The sequence below is a fragment of the Lagenorhynchus albirostris genome, chromosome 6, assembly GCF_949774975.1.
Source record: "Lagenorhynchus albirostris chromosome 6, mLagAlb1.1, whole genome shotgun sequence".
NCBI lineage: Eukaryota > Metazoa > Chordata > Mammalia > Artiodactyla > Delphinidae > Lagenorhynchus > Lagenorhynchus albirostris.
The window spans coordinates 9,311,838-9,329,868 of record NC_083100.1 but is presented as its reverse complement, the minus strand read 5'-3'; the positions used below and the strand labels follow the sequence as shown (position 1 = coordinate 9,329,868).

The 18,031-nt window shown below is 42.0% G+C and overlaps 1 protein-coding gene and 1 pseudogene across 1 annotated transcript in view; both read left to right on the top strand.

Moving 5' to 3' along the window:
• FBXO36 (F-box protein 36) overlaps positions 1-18,031 on the top strand; it is a 100,780-nt gene that overhangs the window by 50,033 nt on the left and 32,716 nt on the right. Inside the window, exon 2 of the mRNA XM_060151923.1 lies at positions 7,861-7,969. Coding sequence (XP_060007906.1) covers positions 7,861-7,969 — 109 coding nt within the window. The remainder of the gene's footprint in view (positions 1-7,860; positions 7,970-18,031) is intronic.
• On the top strand, positions 305-3,205 carry LOC132521907 (T-complex protein 1 subunit alpha-like; annotated as a pseudogene).

Sequence of the window (18,031 nt, the reverse complement as noted above, 5' to 3'; positions counted from 1 at the left end):
ATTAACAGTAATCTTTTGATGTTCCGACTACCTGCTCTTTGTCACAAAACTCCTATATATCCTGTCTGAGAAGCTGCCTCCCAGGCTTGAAGTCCTCAGAAAGTCTGACAAATAAAACATGATTCTCAACTTTTAGGTTGTGCATTTTTTTTTAGTCAACACTCCTTATAAGTGATAAAATCTTTCCCAGAAGCTCCTGCAAATTTCTCCTTCTGTCTCATTGGCCAAAATTTTGTCACATGCCCATGCCCATACCAATCATAGGCAGGGGGAACAAACCTACAAGGAATGGCTTAGACCCATCATGTCGCACCCCCTGGAGCTAGAGGTGAGGCCCATTCACTGAGCACAAGCAATGTAGAGGAGAGAGGCTATGGGAAAAATCAGGGTTCATGTGGAAAGAGCAGGTGGGCAAATGAATGCTGGGGAGCAACCAACAATGTCTGCCACCGATTCCTAATCACACCCACTGTGTTAGAGGTGCACTAATTCGACTCTCCGAGGGCAGCTTCATTTCTGAGTTCTTAAAGGAAGAAACATTTCAATGTAGTCAGTTTTCCCTTATTAAAAACTTCCATTGATTCCATTTTCATTTCAGCCTCAGACTCATCTTTCCCATATTTAATAATGATGCTTTTATTCCTAATGTATAAAAATTGCTCCTATTCCAGAGGAAAATTTTCAATAGCTGAAAATCTAAGTTTTGCTGTGTTTAGACCAATTGAGCCAAACATAGACACATAGGGGAACACATATTTAAAGTTGTAAATTTGGACCAAAAGCATATCATAATTGTTTATAGTTTAAATATGCAGTGAATGAAAATAATCTTCATAATTCATTTAAAATACAATATCTTTCTACATTTTGGAATGCCAGTGCTTTGTGAGCTTTTGAGTAATATCGAAAGGTAAAATTACTCGCAGTTTGCCCTTGCAATTCTTGCTTCTCCATTTCTCAGTAGAATGTTCAGGTAACAAAATCCTTCTTCATCAAATAAAATATCTAATTTCATAAACTCTCTCTGACACAATCTCAACCCCACTCTGTAAAATCCCCAAATTATATATGATTTCCAAAACAGGGAGAAATTTGATCTGATAGAATAACAACAGCCTGCAGGAGAAAGCAGAAACAGTCGTGTGCTAAATTACAATCGTATTTCCTGGACAGATGCTTAGAAAGAGTCAGAATGCCCCATTTGGTATGCGGTATCTGGCAAGTCACCCTAATCCTTCATGAGCAACTTTGTGTATTGACTGGATAGATGGATGACTATTTAATTATGCTGTTGAGAAAATACTTACTGCAAAGAATGTGCAATTCTTAATGATTATTGATGATTAGAAAAGTCAAATACCAAGTCAGAGTGAAAAGCTGAAATAAAGATCCTTGAAGAATACAACTAAGAAAGCAGAACTTGATGAAGTATGTTTTTGTTTTCTTTTTGACCATGCGGCATCTTAGTTCCCCGACCAGGGATGGAACCCGTGCCCCCTGCAGTGGAAGCACGGAGTCTTAACCACTGGACTGCCACAGAAGTCCCAATGAAGTATGGTTGAATATTGTTAGATAGTTGATGAGAACAAAGACAAGGTTCTGATCTGTAGGTATTTGGGGGCTGAGTGTGTTATAAGTATGAAGGGGTGACCAGCAAGGGAACAAGAGGGAAAGAGGGAAGGAAAGAGGCAAGGACCGTCCTCTACGGAGCTCACGGGCTGGCATCATGTGCCTGGCATCGTGCTGGGCACTTTGGATTTATCCCAGGTCATCCCTCCAAATTCAATGAAGTGGGCATCGTGGTTGTTTCCATTTTGGAGATGAAGAAACTGAGGTCACAAGAGATTAAGACATTTGCCCAAAAGAGTTCCTGGTGGTCCAATGGTAAGGAATCTGCCTTCCAATGCAGGGGACGTAGGTTCAATCCCTGTTGGGGGAGCTAAGATCCCACATGCCGCACGGCAACTAAGCCCACGCACCACAGCTAGAGAGCCCGTGCTGCAAACTACAGAGCCCATGTGCTCTGGAGCCCGTGCACTACAACTAGAGAGAGAAAAACCCACATGCCACTCACTACTAGAGAGAAGCCCATGCGCTGCAACAAAGAGCCCGTGCCGCAGCGGAAGATCCCACATGCCTCAACAAAGACCTGATGCAGCCAAAAATAATAAATAATAAATATTTTTTAAAAAGACATTTGCCCCAGGTAAGTGGCAGAGACCACGGTTTAAACCCAGACCCTTCTAACACCAGAGTCTCTGCTTTTGTCCCAGCAGCAGGATTTTTCAAATGTAGTGATGGGAGTAACACAATCTCCGAACCTGGGGGACCGGGGTGGGGTGTATATTGCCCAAATATACTCAAATGCTGAGATGCCCACTGTGCCCGCCTTTTCCCAGTGCCTCCTGAGTTCCTCTCCTGGTGGGCAAAGGACTTAAGCTTTAGGGACCTTCACTGGATGAATGACAAATACCTCGTCGTCTTGCCATAATAATTCGTGCAGAAGAGACGTTGGGATCAATGAGGAATCTTAGACCTCTCTTTTAAAAGTAGCTCAATTTTCATTTGGAAGGTGAAGAAACTTTTGAAGCTTCAATGTTGGTACAGGAGAGAATTTGTGATGATGAACTGATCTTGATTAAAAACACTAAGGCTCGTACCTCTGCGTCATTCATCTTACTTGGGGCAAATGATTTCATGTGTGGCGAGATGGAGCACTCGTTACCTGATGCCCTTTGTGTGGTGAGAGTTTTGGAGTCAAAATCTGTGGGTCCGGGTAGAAGCAGATTGTAGAAGCAGCCCTTTCCATATACCTTGAAAACTATGCAACCAGCATGGGCTCCCGGGAACAGCTGGCTCTTGCCGAGTTTGCAAGATCTCTTCTTGTTATTCCTAATGCTCTAGCAGTTAATGCTGCCCAAGACTCCACAGATCGGGCTGCAAAATTGAGAGCTTTTCACAGTGAGGCTCAGAACGCAAAAATCTAAAATGGCTTGGTCTTGACTTGGTCAGTGGTAAACCCTGAGACAACAAACAAGCAGGGGTGTAGGAACCAACCATAGACAAAGTTAAGAGTTTGAAATTTGCAACTGAAGCTGCAATTACCATTCTTCGAATTGATCTTATTAAATTACACCCAGAAGGCAAAGATGATAAGCATGGAGGTTATGAAGCTGCTGTTCACTCTGGAGCCCTTGATGACTGATCTGATTTCTTTTATTTATAACAATGTTAGATGCAATTTTCTTTTTTTTTTTTTTTTGTGGTACGCGAGCCTCTCACTGTTGTGGCCTCTCCCGTTGCGGAGCACAGGCTCCGGACGTGTAGGCTCAGCGGCCATGGCTCACGGGCCCAGCCGCTTCACGGCATGTGGGATCTTCCCGGACCGGGGCACGAACCCTTGTCCCCTGCATCGGCAGGCAGACTCCCAACCACTGCGCCACCAGGGAAGCCCCTTAGATGCAGTTTTCTTGTACCTCGGGTATTACACGTCAAAAAATAAATACAAGTAGCTCAATTTTCAAATTTATTAAAATGATTCACTGGAAATATCAGAGAAAATATGCTAAATTAAAATTTTAAGGAATTCTTACAGGTCACATAATTTCTATTGAGATACCAAATGATGGTGTGTGTTGTATAATGAGACTGGCCGCCTGCCCTTCCTGGAGAGGGTATGAGGCAATGAAAGAGAACTAGACTCTTTCTAGGTCAGCCTCTGCCTGGGAGAGGAGCTGGGACAAGTTATTTCACCGTCTGCCGTCGACTTCTTCATCCATGAAAAGACAGTCAGTCTCACACTGCTCACAGGTGATTGGGAGCCTGATGAAACCCATGTTCCAGCCAGATCTAAACCGTCGCAAAACCCCTGGGAAGCTCCTCTGTGGCTTTTCTTGCAGCCAGGATTGTTCATTAACAAAATATTCGCAGCTGATAAGATGTTCGAAACAGTATTTACAGATTTTAAGGTTTTCAAAATAGAGATAAATATATAACAATAAATTTCTATGCACTATGACTTAAAATAAGCTAATACCATGAGAGTTAGTAGCCAACTCACAAATATTTGGGGGCTACACTTTAGCTTCCTTCAAACTGTATCTGTGATGTGAAATAATTGCATTTATTTATTGCCAAGCTAATATGCTCCTTCCTCCTGCACATAGAAATATTTTCCTTTAAATATTTGGAGCAGGGGTGTATACACTTCTGAGCCTTTTAACAAGTGATCATTAACATTGATCTATGTTATTAATCATTTCTTCACAAATTGTTTTATTGGCCACAGAGTATTCCATCATCTAAATGGGCCATGATTATTTAACTAGTCCCAACTATTGGACCCTTAGGTCAGCACTGATTTTTCATGATTATAATTAACCCATGACAAACATTCTTATATAAAAAATGTTGTACATGTCTCTGATAAATTCCTTAGGAGTAGAATATCTGGGTCAAAGGGAATAGATGACTTTAAGGTTTTTGGAAGATATTGCCAAACCAATTTACACTCTTCTCAATGAGTATTAAGGGGCTGGGCTCCCTTTTTTTTTTTTTTTTTGTCCTCACCAATATTGGGTTTTGTCACTTAAAAAAAAATCTTTAAAATTTGAGAGACAGTAAGTGTTAGAAAATATCTGTCTCATATCTTTTTCTGTTTTAATAAGTACAGTATGTAGAACATAAGAGTCTTGACTAGGCTCAGTTGTGGTTCTGAGGCGCATATTTCTGTGTACTGCTCTGTGGAGGTGGTCTGATGAGTTATAGTATGCAGGTTGTACGTAAAGAAAGCTTCGTGACTCAGAACAAACCCTGTGTTGAAGAGTTAACAGTGAGGAGGCTTGGGTTCTGGTTTTAACCAGCCGCGTTTCCTTAGGCAAGTGTTATATCCTTAGGCATTTACCTTAAATACCTCAGAGGAGCCAGTAGTATGCTTGTCTGTGTGTGCAAGGTAACTTGAGTCTGTGTCCTGAGGAGTCTCCCTCTAGAGGCCATGACAGCAAGCACTTTGAACATTGCCTTCTCAATCAGTACCAGAGGGCTAATTCATTAGCAGAAGAAATGTCAGAAATAATTCTTAATTGGTGAAATGGATGATGTGCAAGATATGAAGCTGACAAGTAAGATTGTACAAGTGTCTGTCTGCCTTTTTTTTGAACAATGTAAGAAGTAAGCTCTGTAGCTAAATGTTTCTGGGTTACACCCTGTCTAGAACTACATGCATTCCAAAATCTTACACTTAACTCACGATTTAGTTGCTTGATCTAGCTAGAGGGGTAGCTGATTAGGTCATTATAATTTAGGTGCTCTTGTCCCAGAGAGAAACTTTCCTGAGAAGGTTCCTGTAGGGTGCCAGACTGGATGGGAGGGGGCACCCCACTGAGCTTCTAGAAACATGTTTTGGACTCCTGTGGTGTCTGTCTTTCTTATGTCAGAATTTAATTGTAACATAACATCTGGTCCTGTGGTTGTAGGGAGGGACACCTATCACTTCTGACTTAACCTGTTTGAAATATTTTCCTCACATGAGTCACAGGAAATGGACTTAATTATTTCTGACTTCCCAACTAGTTCTAAAAGTTCTAGATTATGTGTATAAAGAATGTTGCATTAGATTCAGATGACCTGGCATCTTCATCCAATAGCAAGGGAATATTATTTATAATATTTAATGTTAATTAATTAATTAATTTTTGGTTGCATTGGGTCTTCGTTGCTGTAAGCAGGCTTTCTCTAGTTGAGGTGAGCACGGGCTACTCTTCGTTGCAGTGCGTGGGCTTCTCACTGCAGTGTCTTCTGTTGTTGCAGACCATGGGGTCTAGATGAGCGGGCTTCAGTAGCTGTGGCATGCAGGCTCAGTAGTTGTGGCTCGCAGGCTCTAGAGCACAGGCTGAGTAGTTGTGGCTCATGGGCTTAGTTGCTCCACGGCATGTGGGATCTTCCCAGACCAGGGCTCGAACCTGTGTCCCCTGCACTGGCAGGTGGATTCTTAACCATTGCACCACCAGGGAAGCCCTTAATATTAATTTTAATAATACTTAATAGAAGGAGATGAAAAGGAAAATTGAAGTGCAGAGAGATTAAATAGATGAGCCAAGTCCTTCTTTGCTCCAAAAGTCATGCTCTTTCTCCTGTAATACCTGATACCCTTTGGTTATAGATTGAATTGTGTTCCCCCCTTTAAAGTCTTATATTGAAACCCTAACCCTTAATGTAACTGTATTTGTACATAGGGCCTTTCAAGAACTAATTAAGGTTAAATGAGGTCATCAGTGTGGGGCCCTAATCCAATATGACCAGTGTCCTTATAAGAAGAGGAAGAGACACCAGGGATGCACATACCCAGAGGTAAGATCACATGAGGACACAGTGAGAAGGTGGCATCTGCAACCAAGGAGAGAGGCCTCAGGAGACACCAAACTTGCCAACACGTTGATCTTGGACTTGCAGCCTCCAGAACTGTGAGGGAATAAATTTCTGTTGTTCAAGCCACCCAGTCTGTGATATTTTTTTATGGCAGCCCTAGTAGACTGATATACCCTTAACTCTCTGGAGATGGGGCAGAAAGATACTAAAGAGGGTGATTTTGGTGAGCCTCATGCTGAGAAAAAAACAAAAGTGGCAGGCAAAGGGATTTTCTGAAAGGAATCAGCGACGACAATATTCTGAGATTATGGAGTTTTGTAACCTACGTATGTATATATTTTCCCTCTGCTCCCAAGGAGGCTCCCAAGGCAGTAGCCCAAGGAGGTGCACCCAGGACCTGTGAGGACCACGGGGAGTGTTGGGTGGCTGGGGATGGGGGAGAGGAAACTAAATAAAGGGAGCCCTCTTAGCAAGTTTCACCTACTTAACAATTTTGCGTTGGGTAGAGCTGAACTAATTTTTTTGTTTGTTCGTTTGTTTTTGTTTTGCGGTACGCGGGCCTCTCACTGTTGTGGCCTCTCCCGTTGCGGAGCACAGGCTGCGGACGCGCAGGCTCAGCGGCCATGGCTCACAGGCCCAGCCGCTCCGCGGCATGTGGGATCTTCCCGGACTGGGGCACGAACCCGTGTCCCCTGCATCGGCAGGTGGACTCTCAACCACTGTGCCACCAGGGAAGCCCGAGCTGAACAAATTTTAACCTTACATGGTAATGCCAACGAGGAAAGAAACCAGAACTAGGAAGCCAACCAGTTTCTCAGCACTGTCTGTCTCCTTACCCATCTTTTCCCTGGGAGCCCTACAGCAGGAAGAGTTTGGTTGACACTGCTATGAAATCAACATAGAAACTAAGTGCAGTCCATAACCATGGAAATGAGGTTTGCTTCTGATAAACCAAAATGCTCATAGAAGTGAAATGCACTGTCAGCAGATCCATTACCAAGAAGTGTCTTGGGTAATGACACTCTGATGCATCAGTCAAGGCATGATGGTGCTTTTCCTGGCTCTATCCAAGTGCCTGTCTCTCTCCACGAGAAAAGTATCCACTCCTCATGTCTGCTCTGTAGACAGGGAAGGGAGGAGGAGAACTAAGCAATTACTTTGGAAATGGCTCCCAAAGGTAAAGAACCTCTGTTCTCAGGAGCAGCTAGCCATTTGGCTCTGGGTGATTTAACACCAATTGACTTGAGAGATTTTTAAGATTCCTTCCAGCACTTTGGTTTTGTGCCCCTAATTTCTAAGGAAAATGTTCACTGATGCACAGACCTCACTTCTAATTTGATGTGATGCCAGTTTGTGAAGTTATACCTGCTGTTGGACACAGAGCCTTCTGTGCCTTCCATGATGGTGATTTTTTTTAAAACCCCAGACCTAAACACAGCTGTTGGTATTGAAATCAGTTTTAGTTCATCTTGCTTTCTATCTGTTCAATTACAGGTAACCTTTAGATGGTGGAAGATCTCTCTGAGGAGTGAGTATAGATCAACAAAACCTGGAGAAACAAAAGAAACTCATGAAGACTTCCTAAGGAACTCACATCTTCAGGGTAAGGAAGGGGACATATTATGTATACTTCCTGCTCTTAAGTTCTCTTTAGTTAGTGACAGATTTTGTCAGTGAAGTATCCAGTATCTCATCATTTGAAATGATATGTAATTATGTACTTAATTGGATATAACAGATATGATAGAACATTGGGATCTTAAAAGGCAGAAATTCGTTAACATATCCTGAAATTTCTTTTGGGAAAAAATCTTTAAGCATTTAAGTTTCCAGGTTAACGTGTAGATTTCATTAATAATCTTAAATCATGTAGTAAATATAAATTTTTAACTCAATATTTAATTAAAACGGGTTTCCTTTAGTTAAAAATAAGTTAAAAGATTATTCAATGATGGCTGTAAAGCAATTACACTCCAATAAAGATGTTAAAAAAAAGATTATTTAAAAACATAATCAAATTATGAGACTTCCCTGGTGGCGCAGTGGTTAAGAATCCACCTGCCAAAGCCTGGGACATGGGTTTGAGCCCTGGTCTGGGAAGATCCCACATGCCGTGGAGCAACTCAGCCCGTGCACCACAACTACTGAGCCTGTGCTCTAGAGCCCGAGAACCACAACTACTGATCCGGCGTGCCACCACTACTGAAGCCTGTGCTCCGCAACAAGAGAAGCCACTGCAGGGAGGAGCCCACACACCACAACGAAGAATAGTCCGCACTCGCCACAACTAGAGAAAGCCCAGGCACGTAGCAACGACGACCCAACGCAGCCAAATAAATTAATTAATTAATTAAAAAATTCAAATTATCAATTGTTTGAATTCTTATGCATTTTGGCATTCATTTAAAATCTCTACCATTTCTTTTAATATCAAGGTTTTCATGAGAAGCAGTCTTAATCAAGTAGCATTTGGACTTAATAATAGAAATTGCCCTTCAATTTCCCCTTTGTTTTTTTCTTTCTCAATGTGAATATTTCAAACATAAAGTGTAGACAGAATGTTTTTTTAAAAAACTCCCATGTACCCATAACCCAGTTCAATAATACTCAAAATGTGGCCAAAAATGTACACAGACCTACTGTTCTCACTGGATTTTGAAGTGAATCTCAGTTGTTGCATCACTTCATCCTAAACTATTTCAGTATGTGTCTCTGAAAGGACTCTCTTTAAACTCTTCAATAATAATTCCTTAATAATAAGCTTTTAAAGCTAGAAGGCACTTTAGAGATCCTTATTTTATTATGAGTAATTAACAATGTTATTACTATTAATATCAGGGCTTCCCTGGTGGCGTAGTGGTTGGGAGTCCGCCTGCCAATACAGGGGACACGGGTTTGTGCCCCGATCTGGGAGGATCTCGCATGCGGTGGAGCGGCTGGGCCCGTGAGCCATAGCCGCTGAGCCTGCGCGTCCGGAGCCTGTGCTCCGCAACGGGAGAGGCCACAACGGTGAGAGGCCCGCGTACCGCAAAAAAAAAAAAAAATAATAATATCAAGCACTTTCATATACATGTTCTCATTTTGCTATTATAATATTCTTGTGTAATAAATAGTATTATTCCTTTTTCTCAAATGAGATTCAGAATGGATGTGACTTTCCCAGGTCCCACAGCTAACTACTGACATTGCCAGGCCTAAGCATTGAGAATAGAAAAAAAAAAAAATCTTATTTTAATTTCATTTTATTTATTTATTTTTTGTTTGTTTTTTAAAAATATTTATTTATTTACTTTTGGCTGCGTTGGGTCTTAGTTGTGGCACACGGCATCTTTCGCTGCAGTGTGCAGGCTTCTCTCTAGTTGTGGTGTGTGGGCTCAGTAGTTGCAGCATGTGGGCTTAGTTGCCCCGCAGCATGTGAGATCTTAGTTCCCTGACCAGGGATCAAACCCACATCCCCTTAATTGGAAGGTGGATTTTTAACCACTGGACCACCAGGGAAGTCCTCCCAAAATCTTACTTTTATTTTTTATTTATTTATTTTTAAAATAAATAAATTTATTTATTTATTTTTGGCTGCGTTGGGTCTTCATTGCTGTGCGCGGGCTTTCTCTAGTTGCAGCGAGCGGGGGCTACTCTTTGTTGTGGCACGCGGGCTTCTCATTGTGCTGGCTTCTCTTGTTGCAGAGCACAGGCTCTAGGCACGTGGGCTTCAGTAGTTGTGGCACACGGGCTGAGTAGTTGTGGCTCACGGACTCTAGAGTGCAGGCTCAGTAGTTGTGGCTCATGGGCTTAGTTGCTCCACGGCATGTGGAATCTTCCTGGACCAGGGCTCAAACCCGTGTCCCCTACATTGGCAGGCGGATTCTCAACCACTGCGCCTCCAGGGAAGTCCAACATCTTACTTTTAAAAGGCACGCTCTGGGTGGATCTTTGATAATCAGTGTTGTTAAAGACTTTCTCTTATTTAACACTATAGCATGTAATAGTTGGTTTTTAAGAGAGAGAGTAGGTTTGGTTTGGTTTTACTTCCTTAAATAGTTAAACATCTGGATTGATTGCACTCAGGTTTTGATACTATACACATCTTATTTTGTTAACTCCTTTATAGAAAGTATTTATAAAATTCATTATTGGCTTGAAAAGAACCATGTTGAAGAAAGACTGCCCACTTTTCATTGAATAAAAATCAGTCTAGGCAGGCCTTACTTATTTAATTGTGGGATAGACAGGTTTCTGCCCAGATAACTATAAAGTAAACTTCTATAAAACACATTTTGTTTTCAAGTTAGGTTCCGTTTTATTTTCTAAGCACAACAGTACCTAATCCAGAGCTATATGTCTAAGGAGTGCTGAATATTTGTTGACAGACCATGGGATTTTTCTGATTGACTTCAACAAAAACCTGGAGATGTGGGTTTGGGCCAGAGAGATGGGAGGTGATCGTCTCTTGAGTAGAGGCTTAAGGGCCAACGCCTGTCTCTTGCGTCTCTGACACCCTTGCCCCCTAACAAAACACTGACGGTGAGGGTGGGGCAACATCAGCTTCAGGATGACCACTTGTGGGTTTCCTGATCCCGGAAGAATAAACAAGAAAGCGGGAATTTATGAGTCTGACAGAGAGTCTGCTGGCTCCCCACCCGCATGGAGAGAGGAGAGTTGCGGAATTCAGTGGAGGAATACACCCAAACAGGCTTTTAAAATTGCAGTTTTGAGAGCTGCAGTCTCGCGCCAGGAACAGCACAGAGATACCAAATTAAATTGGCCTGGCAAGTTCAAAGGCATCTGCGTCTCACTTTGTAGCCTTCCTACAGCACTGGAGTCTTGGCAGAGGGAAAAACTCCAACCAACACTGTTGTTCTTCCTTCTCTTCCCCCTCAGTTCTTAGGGAATCCCTCAGAAAGCCCAGAAGAGGGGTGCGCTGTGGCACAGAGCGGGGCTCAGGGGTTAGAATTAGGTTTTCATGAGAAGCAGTCTTAATCAAGTAGCATTTGGACTTAATAATAGAAATTGCCCTTCAATTTCCCCTTTGTTTTTTTCTTTCTCAATGTGAAGATTTCAAACATAAAGTGTAGACAGAATGTTTTTTTAAAAAACTCCCATGTACCCATAACCCAGTTCAATAATACTCAAAATGTGGCCAAAAATGTACACAGACCTACTGTTCTCAGGGCCAGATTAGAATCTCTGCTGCCTCTGCCGGGTTCTGTAACCCCCTCCGTGAGCCCATTTCCTCCTCATATCTGAGGGTCAAATGCTTACTCGATGTGGTCGCTTTGAGCTTTCAATGACCTGACACATGAAAGGTATTTAGAAAGGCGCACAGTAGAGAATCAGCTCTTAATCGTTGTTTGCTGTTATTAAGTTTAGGATGTTTGGATTTATTTTGCCCCACCCCCTACTTATCATATTCCCAAGATCCCCCCAAAGTTTTTTCATCCAAAGTCTTCTCTTGCTAACATCCTAAACACTAGTAGCACGTTTCTAGAAATCCGGGTCAGCCTTGGTGTCAGTCCTGACAGAGGACAAGAACCGTGTTCTCTTGCTTCCTTGGCCTCTCAGCAACACTAATTCAGGGGTGACGTTTTCTTCCCTGGCTTCCGGGAGCACCTCGGTCTTGGTCCTCCTCTTGCCTCACCGGCGTCTTCTTGGTCTCCTTGCTGGGTCCTTCTAATATCTCCAGATCTAAATGTTGGGGCCCAGGGTTCAGCTCTAGTGCCTCTTCTTTTGTCAGTCTGTACTTACCCCCTGGGGAATCGGATCCAGTGTCTGGCTTTAAATGCTGCGCATAAGGGGATGAGTCCCAAATTGGTATCTCCAGCCTGCACCTCTCCCCGGAACTCCACACTCAGATATTTATCTAGCTGCCCCCTTGATATCTGCACTAATGTGTCTAACAGGCTCTCAAAGGTAACGTGTCCAAAAATAGCTCCTGATCCTTCCTCTGCCAAAAAATAAGGCCCCAAATCCTAGAGGTATCCTTGGTTCCTTTCTTTCTCTTACATGTTCGATCTAATCCTTCAACAAAACCAGAATCTGAACTGTGTTCCTCTGTGTGCATGCCCCTCCCTGGGGTCTCTCTGTGTGTCCGAATTTCCTCTTCTCATAAGAATACTAGTCATGGGACTTCCCTGGTGGTCCAGCAGCTAAGACTCTACGCTCCAAATGCAGGGGCCCCGGGTTCCATCCCTGGTCAGGGAACTAGATCCCATATGCCACAACTGAGAGTTTGCATGCCAAAACTAAGACCAGGCACAGCCAAATAAATAAATATATATTTTTTAAAGAGTACTAGTCAGGGCTTCCCTGGTGGCGCAGTGGTTGAAAGTCCGCCTTCCGATGCAGGGGACATGGGTTCCTGCCCCGGTCCGGGAGGATCCCGCATGCCGCGGAGCGGCTGGGCCCGTGAGCCATGGCCGCTGAGCCTGCGCGTCCGGAGCCTGTGCTCTGCAACGGGAGAGGCCACAACAGTGAGAGGCCCGCATACCGCAAAAAAAAAAAAAAAAAAAAGTACTTGTCAGATTGGATTAGAGCCCACCTATATGACCTAATTTAACCTAATTACCTCTTTATTTATTTTATTTTATTTTATTTTTTTAGTGTTTCCATTAGTCTTTCAAATACTCTTCCTAATTACCTCTTTAAAGGCCCATCTCCCAGGAGAGTCACAGGCAAAGGTACTGGGGTTTAGGACTTACATATATGAATCTGGGGGAGGTGAGGAGGGCACAATTCAGCCGATAACAAAATTTGTACTTTCCAGGTAGCAAAAGTCCTATAATCTGTAAGCAGAGTGTATCTTTATTAAGTTAATAATTAATGATTATATTGGTTTCCTATTGCTGGTGTAACAAATTACCACGAATTTAGTGGCTTAAATGATAAAAATGTATTATCTTACATTTTTGGAGTGCCTAAGTGTCACTGGGCTAAGATTGAAGTGTTGGTAGGACTGTGTTCCCTCTGGGGGCTCTAGGGGAGGGTCCATTTCCTTGCCTTTTCCAGGTTCTAAAGGCTGCCTGTTCCTTGGCTCATGGTCTCTGCCATCATCTTCAAAGCCAGCAATGGGCAGTCCAGTCTTTCTCATCCTGACACTGCTTTTGGGTTCACATCTCTTTCTCTGACTCTGACCCTTCTGCCTCCCTTTTCTCCTTCTAAGAACCCTTATGATTATGTTGGGCCCACCCAGTTCATCCAGGGTTATCTCGCTATCTCAAGATCTTTAATCACATCTGCAAAGTCCCTTTTGCCATGTAAGGTCACAGGTTCTGGAGATTAGGATGTAGGACATCTGAAGGGGTGGGGAAGACTGGCAGCATTATTCTGCCTACCACGATGATATATGTCACAACAACCTAAATTATAAAATCAAAAACATTGCTGATCTTTTTTCTAGATTTGTTTTGTTTGTTTGTTTGTTTGTTTGTTTTTTGGCCACACAGCACGGCATGTGGGATCTTGGTTCCCCGACCAGGGATCAAACCTGTGCCCCCTGCATTGAAAGCGTGGAGTCTTAACCACTGGACCACCAGGGAAGTTCCAGATTTGTTTTTTTCGTTTTTTTTTTTTTGCGGCTCAGGCTCAGCGGCCATGGCTCACGGGCCCAGCCGCTCCACGGCATGTGGGATCTTCCCGGACCGGGGCACGAACCCGCGTCACCTGCATCGGCAGGCGGACTCTCAACCACTGCGCCACCAGGGAAGCCCCCAGATTTGTATTTTTAAAAGACAAAAATCATATATTTATTATTTTAAAAGTCATCCCTACACTACAAAGTATAGAGAACTCTTAGCATGGCAATTAAGGGTGTTGCTTAATACAGACTACCTCTGTTCAAACTCTGGCTCCAAATCCATTAGGTATGTAACATAGGGCAAATTATTTATTTTTTGCTTTATTTTCTTGGCTGTGTCGGGTCTTAGTTGCGGCACGCAGGGTCTTCATTGAGGCATGCGGAATCTTTCATTGCAGTGAGGGCTCTTCTCTGCGGTGTGCGGGCTTCTCTGTAGTTGTGGCGTGCGGGTTTTTTTCTCTCTCTAGTTGTGGTGTGCAGGCTCCAGGGTGCATGGGCTCTGTAGTTTGCAATACGCGGCTCTCTCATTGAGGTGCACAAGCTCAGTAGTTGTGGTGCATGGGTTTAGTTGCCCCACGCATGTGGGATCTTAGTTCCCTGACCAGGGATTGAACCCGAGTCCCCTGCATTGGAAGGCGGATTCTTTACCACTGGACCACCAGGGAAGTCCCTGGGCAAATTATTTAATCAGTTTGGATCTCAGTTTCCTCAACTGTCGATAATGGAAATAATAATAGCATCTACTTCATAGGGTCCTTATGAAGATTAATTGAATGAAGTGCTTAGAATTTGCCTAGCATATGATAAGAACTCAGTAAATTCTAGCTATTACAAGTTTTAAAATTTTTTTAATTTTTTTTATTTTTTGGGCTGTGTTTGGTCTTTGTTGCTGCACGGGCTTTCTCTAGCTGCAGTAAGCGGGGGCTACTCTTCATTGTGGTACGCAGTCTTCTCATTGCGATGGCTTCTCTTGTGGAGCATGGGCTCTAGGCCCCCAGACTTCAGTAGTTGCAGCACGTGGGCTCAGTAGTTGTGGCTCACGGGCTCTAGAGTGCAGGCTCAGTAGTTGTGGCTCATGGGCTTAGTTGCTCCATGGCATGTGGGATCTTCCCAGACCAGGGCTTGAACCCACGTCCCCTGCATTGGCAGGAAGATTCTTAACCGCTGGACCACCAGGGAAGTCCCTAATGGGCATTTTCAAAAGGCTTTAGGTACATTCTGGGACGTGTTTATCTTTGCACAATTATGTGAGAATGTCAATAGCATAGATTCTTAGTTGTAGAATTGCTAGGTCCAAAGATATTTACATTATAAATTTTGATAGGTACGGAGTATATTATTTGAGGGGCGAATTCTTGAAAACCTTGTGTAAGTCAAGGTTAACTTGACAAAGATGGTATTTCTGTTAACCAGCTTGAGTAGCACTGTCAAGGATGTAGCACAAATGCCATCTACAACTCATTTGACCTCTGTAATTATGCCAACTTTATAATTATGCTATTTTTGAAAGAATTTTAAGTTGAGTGATTTACATTATTTCCATGTTTGTTCATAAAATGAGACTTCATTAATATTTTGATGTCACCATATTTCAATTCTGACTGACAACTTAAATAAGATGCCAGTCACTTCACTATACTCACAAATTGCTCTCCCAAAAAGTGTGTATTAAATATTAAACTACTGAATATTAATATAACCATCCAACAGGATATAGGAGTTTTCTTACCCCTTTGCCATCATTAATTAGATATTGTTACTCTTTTTAATCTGTTCCAGTCTGATGGTGAAAATAGTATCATGTTTAATTAGCATTTTCCTGAAAACTAGTAAAAATCCCATCATGTTTAATTGCCATTTATATTCTTTTTGTAACTTGCCTGGTTATACTCTTTGCCCATTTGTCTATGAAGTTTGAATTTTTTTCTCTGAGACCTTTAAAAGTCTGAGAAAACATCTATAGATATTTCCCCCCTAAGCTAAATAGATTGGAACAACCAGAAAATTAGCTATAGGAAATATTTTTTTAAATTTAATTTACAGCAAAAATGTGCCTGTATAAACTCAATTGAAAGTGCTCACTCATGGACTGAGGTTGAATCCAACCTAAAAATAAGTTGTTTTCCAACTTGTATCCATTTTATAAGTTGTTGTCCATTTTTAAGTTGGTTGCTTAGATCTTCAATGAGTTATAAGTGGTGGTTAGGTATATAGGCCAATCCACAAAAATCTCTGTGATAAAACCAAATGACCTCAACAACCATATTTCCTGAACCAAATGACAAAGTTTTTTTTTATTTCTGCTATTGCATATGAAAGGAAATGTGGGAGATAGTTTAGATGTCAAAGAATTGAAATTTCCATGGATGTTTAGATGATTTATTGGGAGAATGGGACAATGTTTGAAATGGGAACTATAATGGAAAATTGATATTATTAATAAATACTAATATCCTGAAATATTGGCCTGAGTTATACATCCTAAGAATATTGGTATGCCAGGAATCAGAAAGTGGGAAAGAGTGGTCCTTACCTTCCTCCCAAATTTGGCTGGCCGCATGCCATGGATCCATAATCCATTTTCTCTAGGTCTTTTCTTGAGGCCCATATCTCAACCTTTGACCAGGGATTTCATTTTCTCATGCTTAGCTACCATTTCTTAGTCTATTCTTCTTCTCTTTACTCTCCCTAACCATCTGCTCCTTGTCTTCAGCCTGAATCTCTAGAATTTCTAGAGACCTGGGGTCAGGTTCTATGGGTAAGGGGTTAGGTGGGAGAGGGGCAGAAGCATGGGAGCCTGCTCTGGGCTACAGAGCAGGGAAGACAGATCTAAGTAAGGCTCTCATATTTTATCATTTTTTATTAACTTTTGAGATATGAAAAAAAACCCCACAAATAAATGCATGTAGTAAAATAAAAGATGATTCAGTTTAAAAAGGATAGGTATAGACCACCAGAGGGCAGACAGCAGAAGCAAGAAGAACTAAAATCCTGCAGCCTGTGAAACAAAAACCACATTCACAGAAAGACAAGATGAAAAGGCAGAGGGCTGTGTACCAGATGAAGGAACAAGATAAAACCCCAGAAAAACAACTAAATGAAGTGGAGATAGGAAACCTTCCAGAAAAGGAATTCAGAAAAATGATAGTGAAGATGATCCAGGACCTCAGAAAAAGAATGGAGGCAAAGATCGAGAAGATGCAAGAAATGTTTAACAAAGACCTAGAAGAATTAAAAAACAATCACCTAGAAGAATTAAAAAACAAACAAACAGAGATGAACAATAAAATAACTGAAATGAAAAATACACTAGAAGGAATCAGTAGCAGAAAAACTGAGGCAGATAAGAACGGATAAGTGACCTGGAAGACAGAATGGTGGAATTCACTGCCATAGAACAGAATAAAGAAAAAAGAATGAAAAGAAATGAAGACAGCCTAAGAGACTTCTGGGATAACATTAAACGCAACAAAATTTGCATTATAGGGGTCCCAGAAGGAGAAGAGAGAGAGAAAGGACCCGAGAAAATATGTGAAGAGATTATAGTCGAAAATTTCCCTGACATGGGAAAGGAAATAGCCACCCAAGTCCAGGAAATGCAGAGAGTCCCAGGCAGGATAAACCCAAGAAGAAACAAGCCAAGACACATAGTAATCAAACTGACAAAAATTAAAGGCAAAGAAAAGTTATTGAAAGCCAAAAGGGAAAAACAACAAATAACATACAAGGGAACTCTCATAAGGTTAACAGCTGATTTTTCAGCAGAAACTCTACAAGCCAGAAGGGAGTGGCATGATATATTTAGAGTGATGAAAGGGAAGAACCTACAACCAAGATTATTCTACCTGGCAAGGATCTCATTCAGATTCAATGGAGAAATCAAAAGGTTTACAGACAAGCAAAAGCTAACAGAATTCAGCACCACCAAACCAGCTCTACAACAAATGCTAAAGGAACTTCTCTAAGTGGGAAACACAAGAGAAGAAAAGGACCTACAAAAACAACCCATAACAATTAAGAAAATGGCAATAGGAACATACATATCGATAATTACCTTAAACGTGAATGGATTAAATGCTCCAACCAAAAGACACA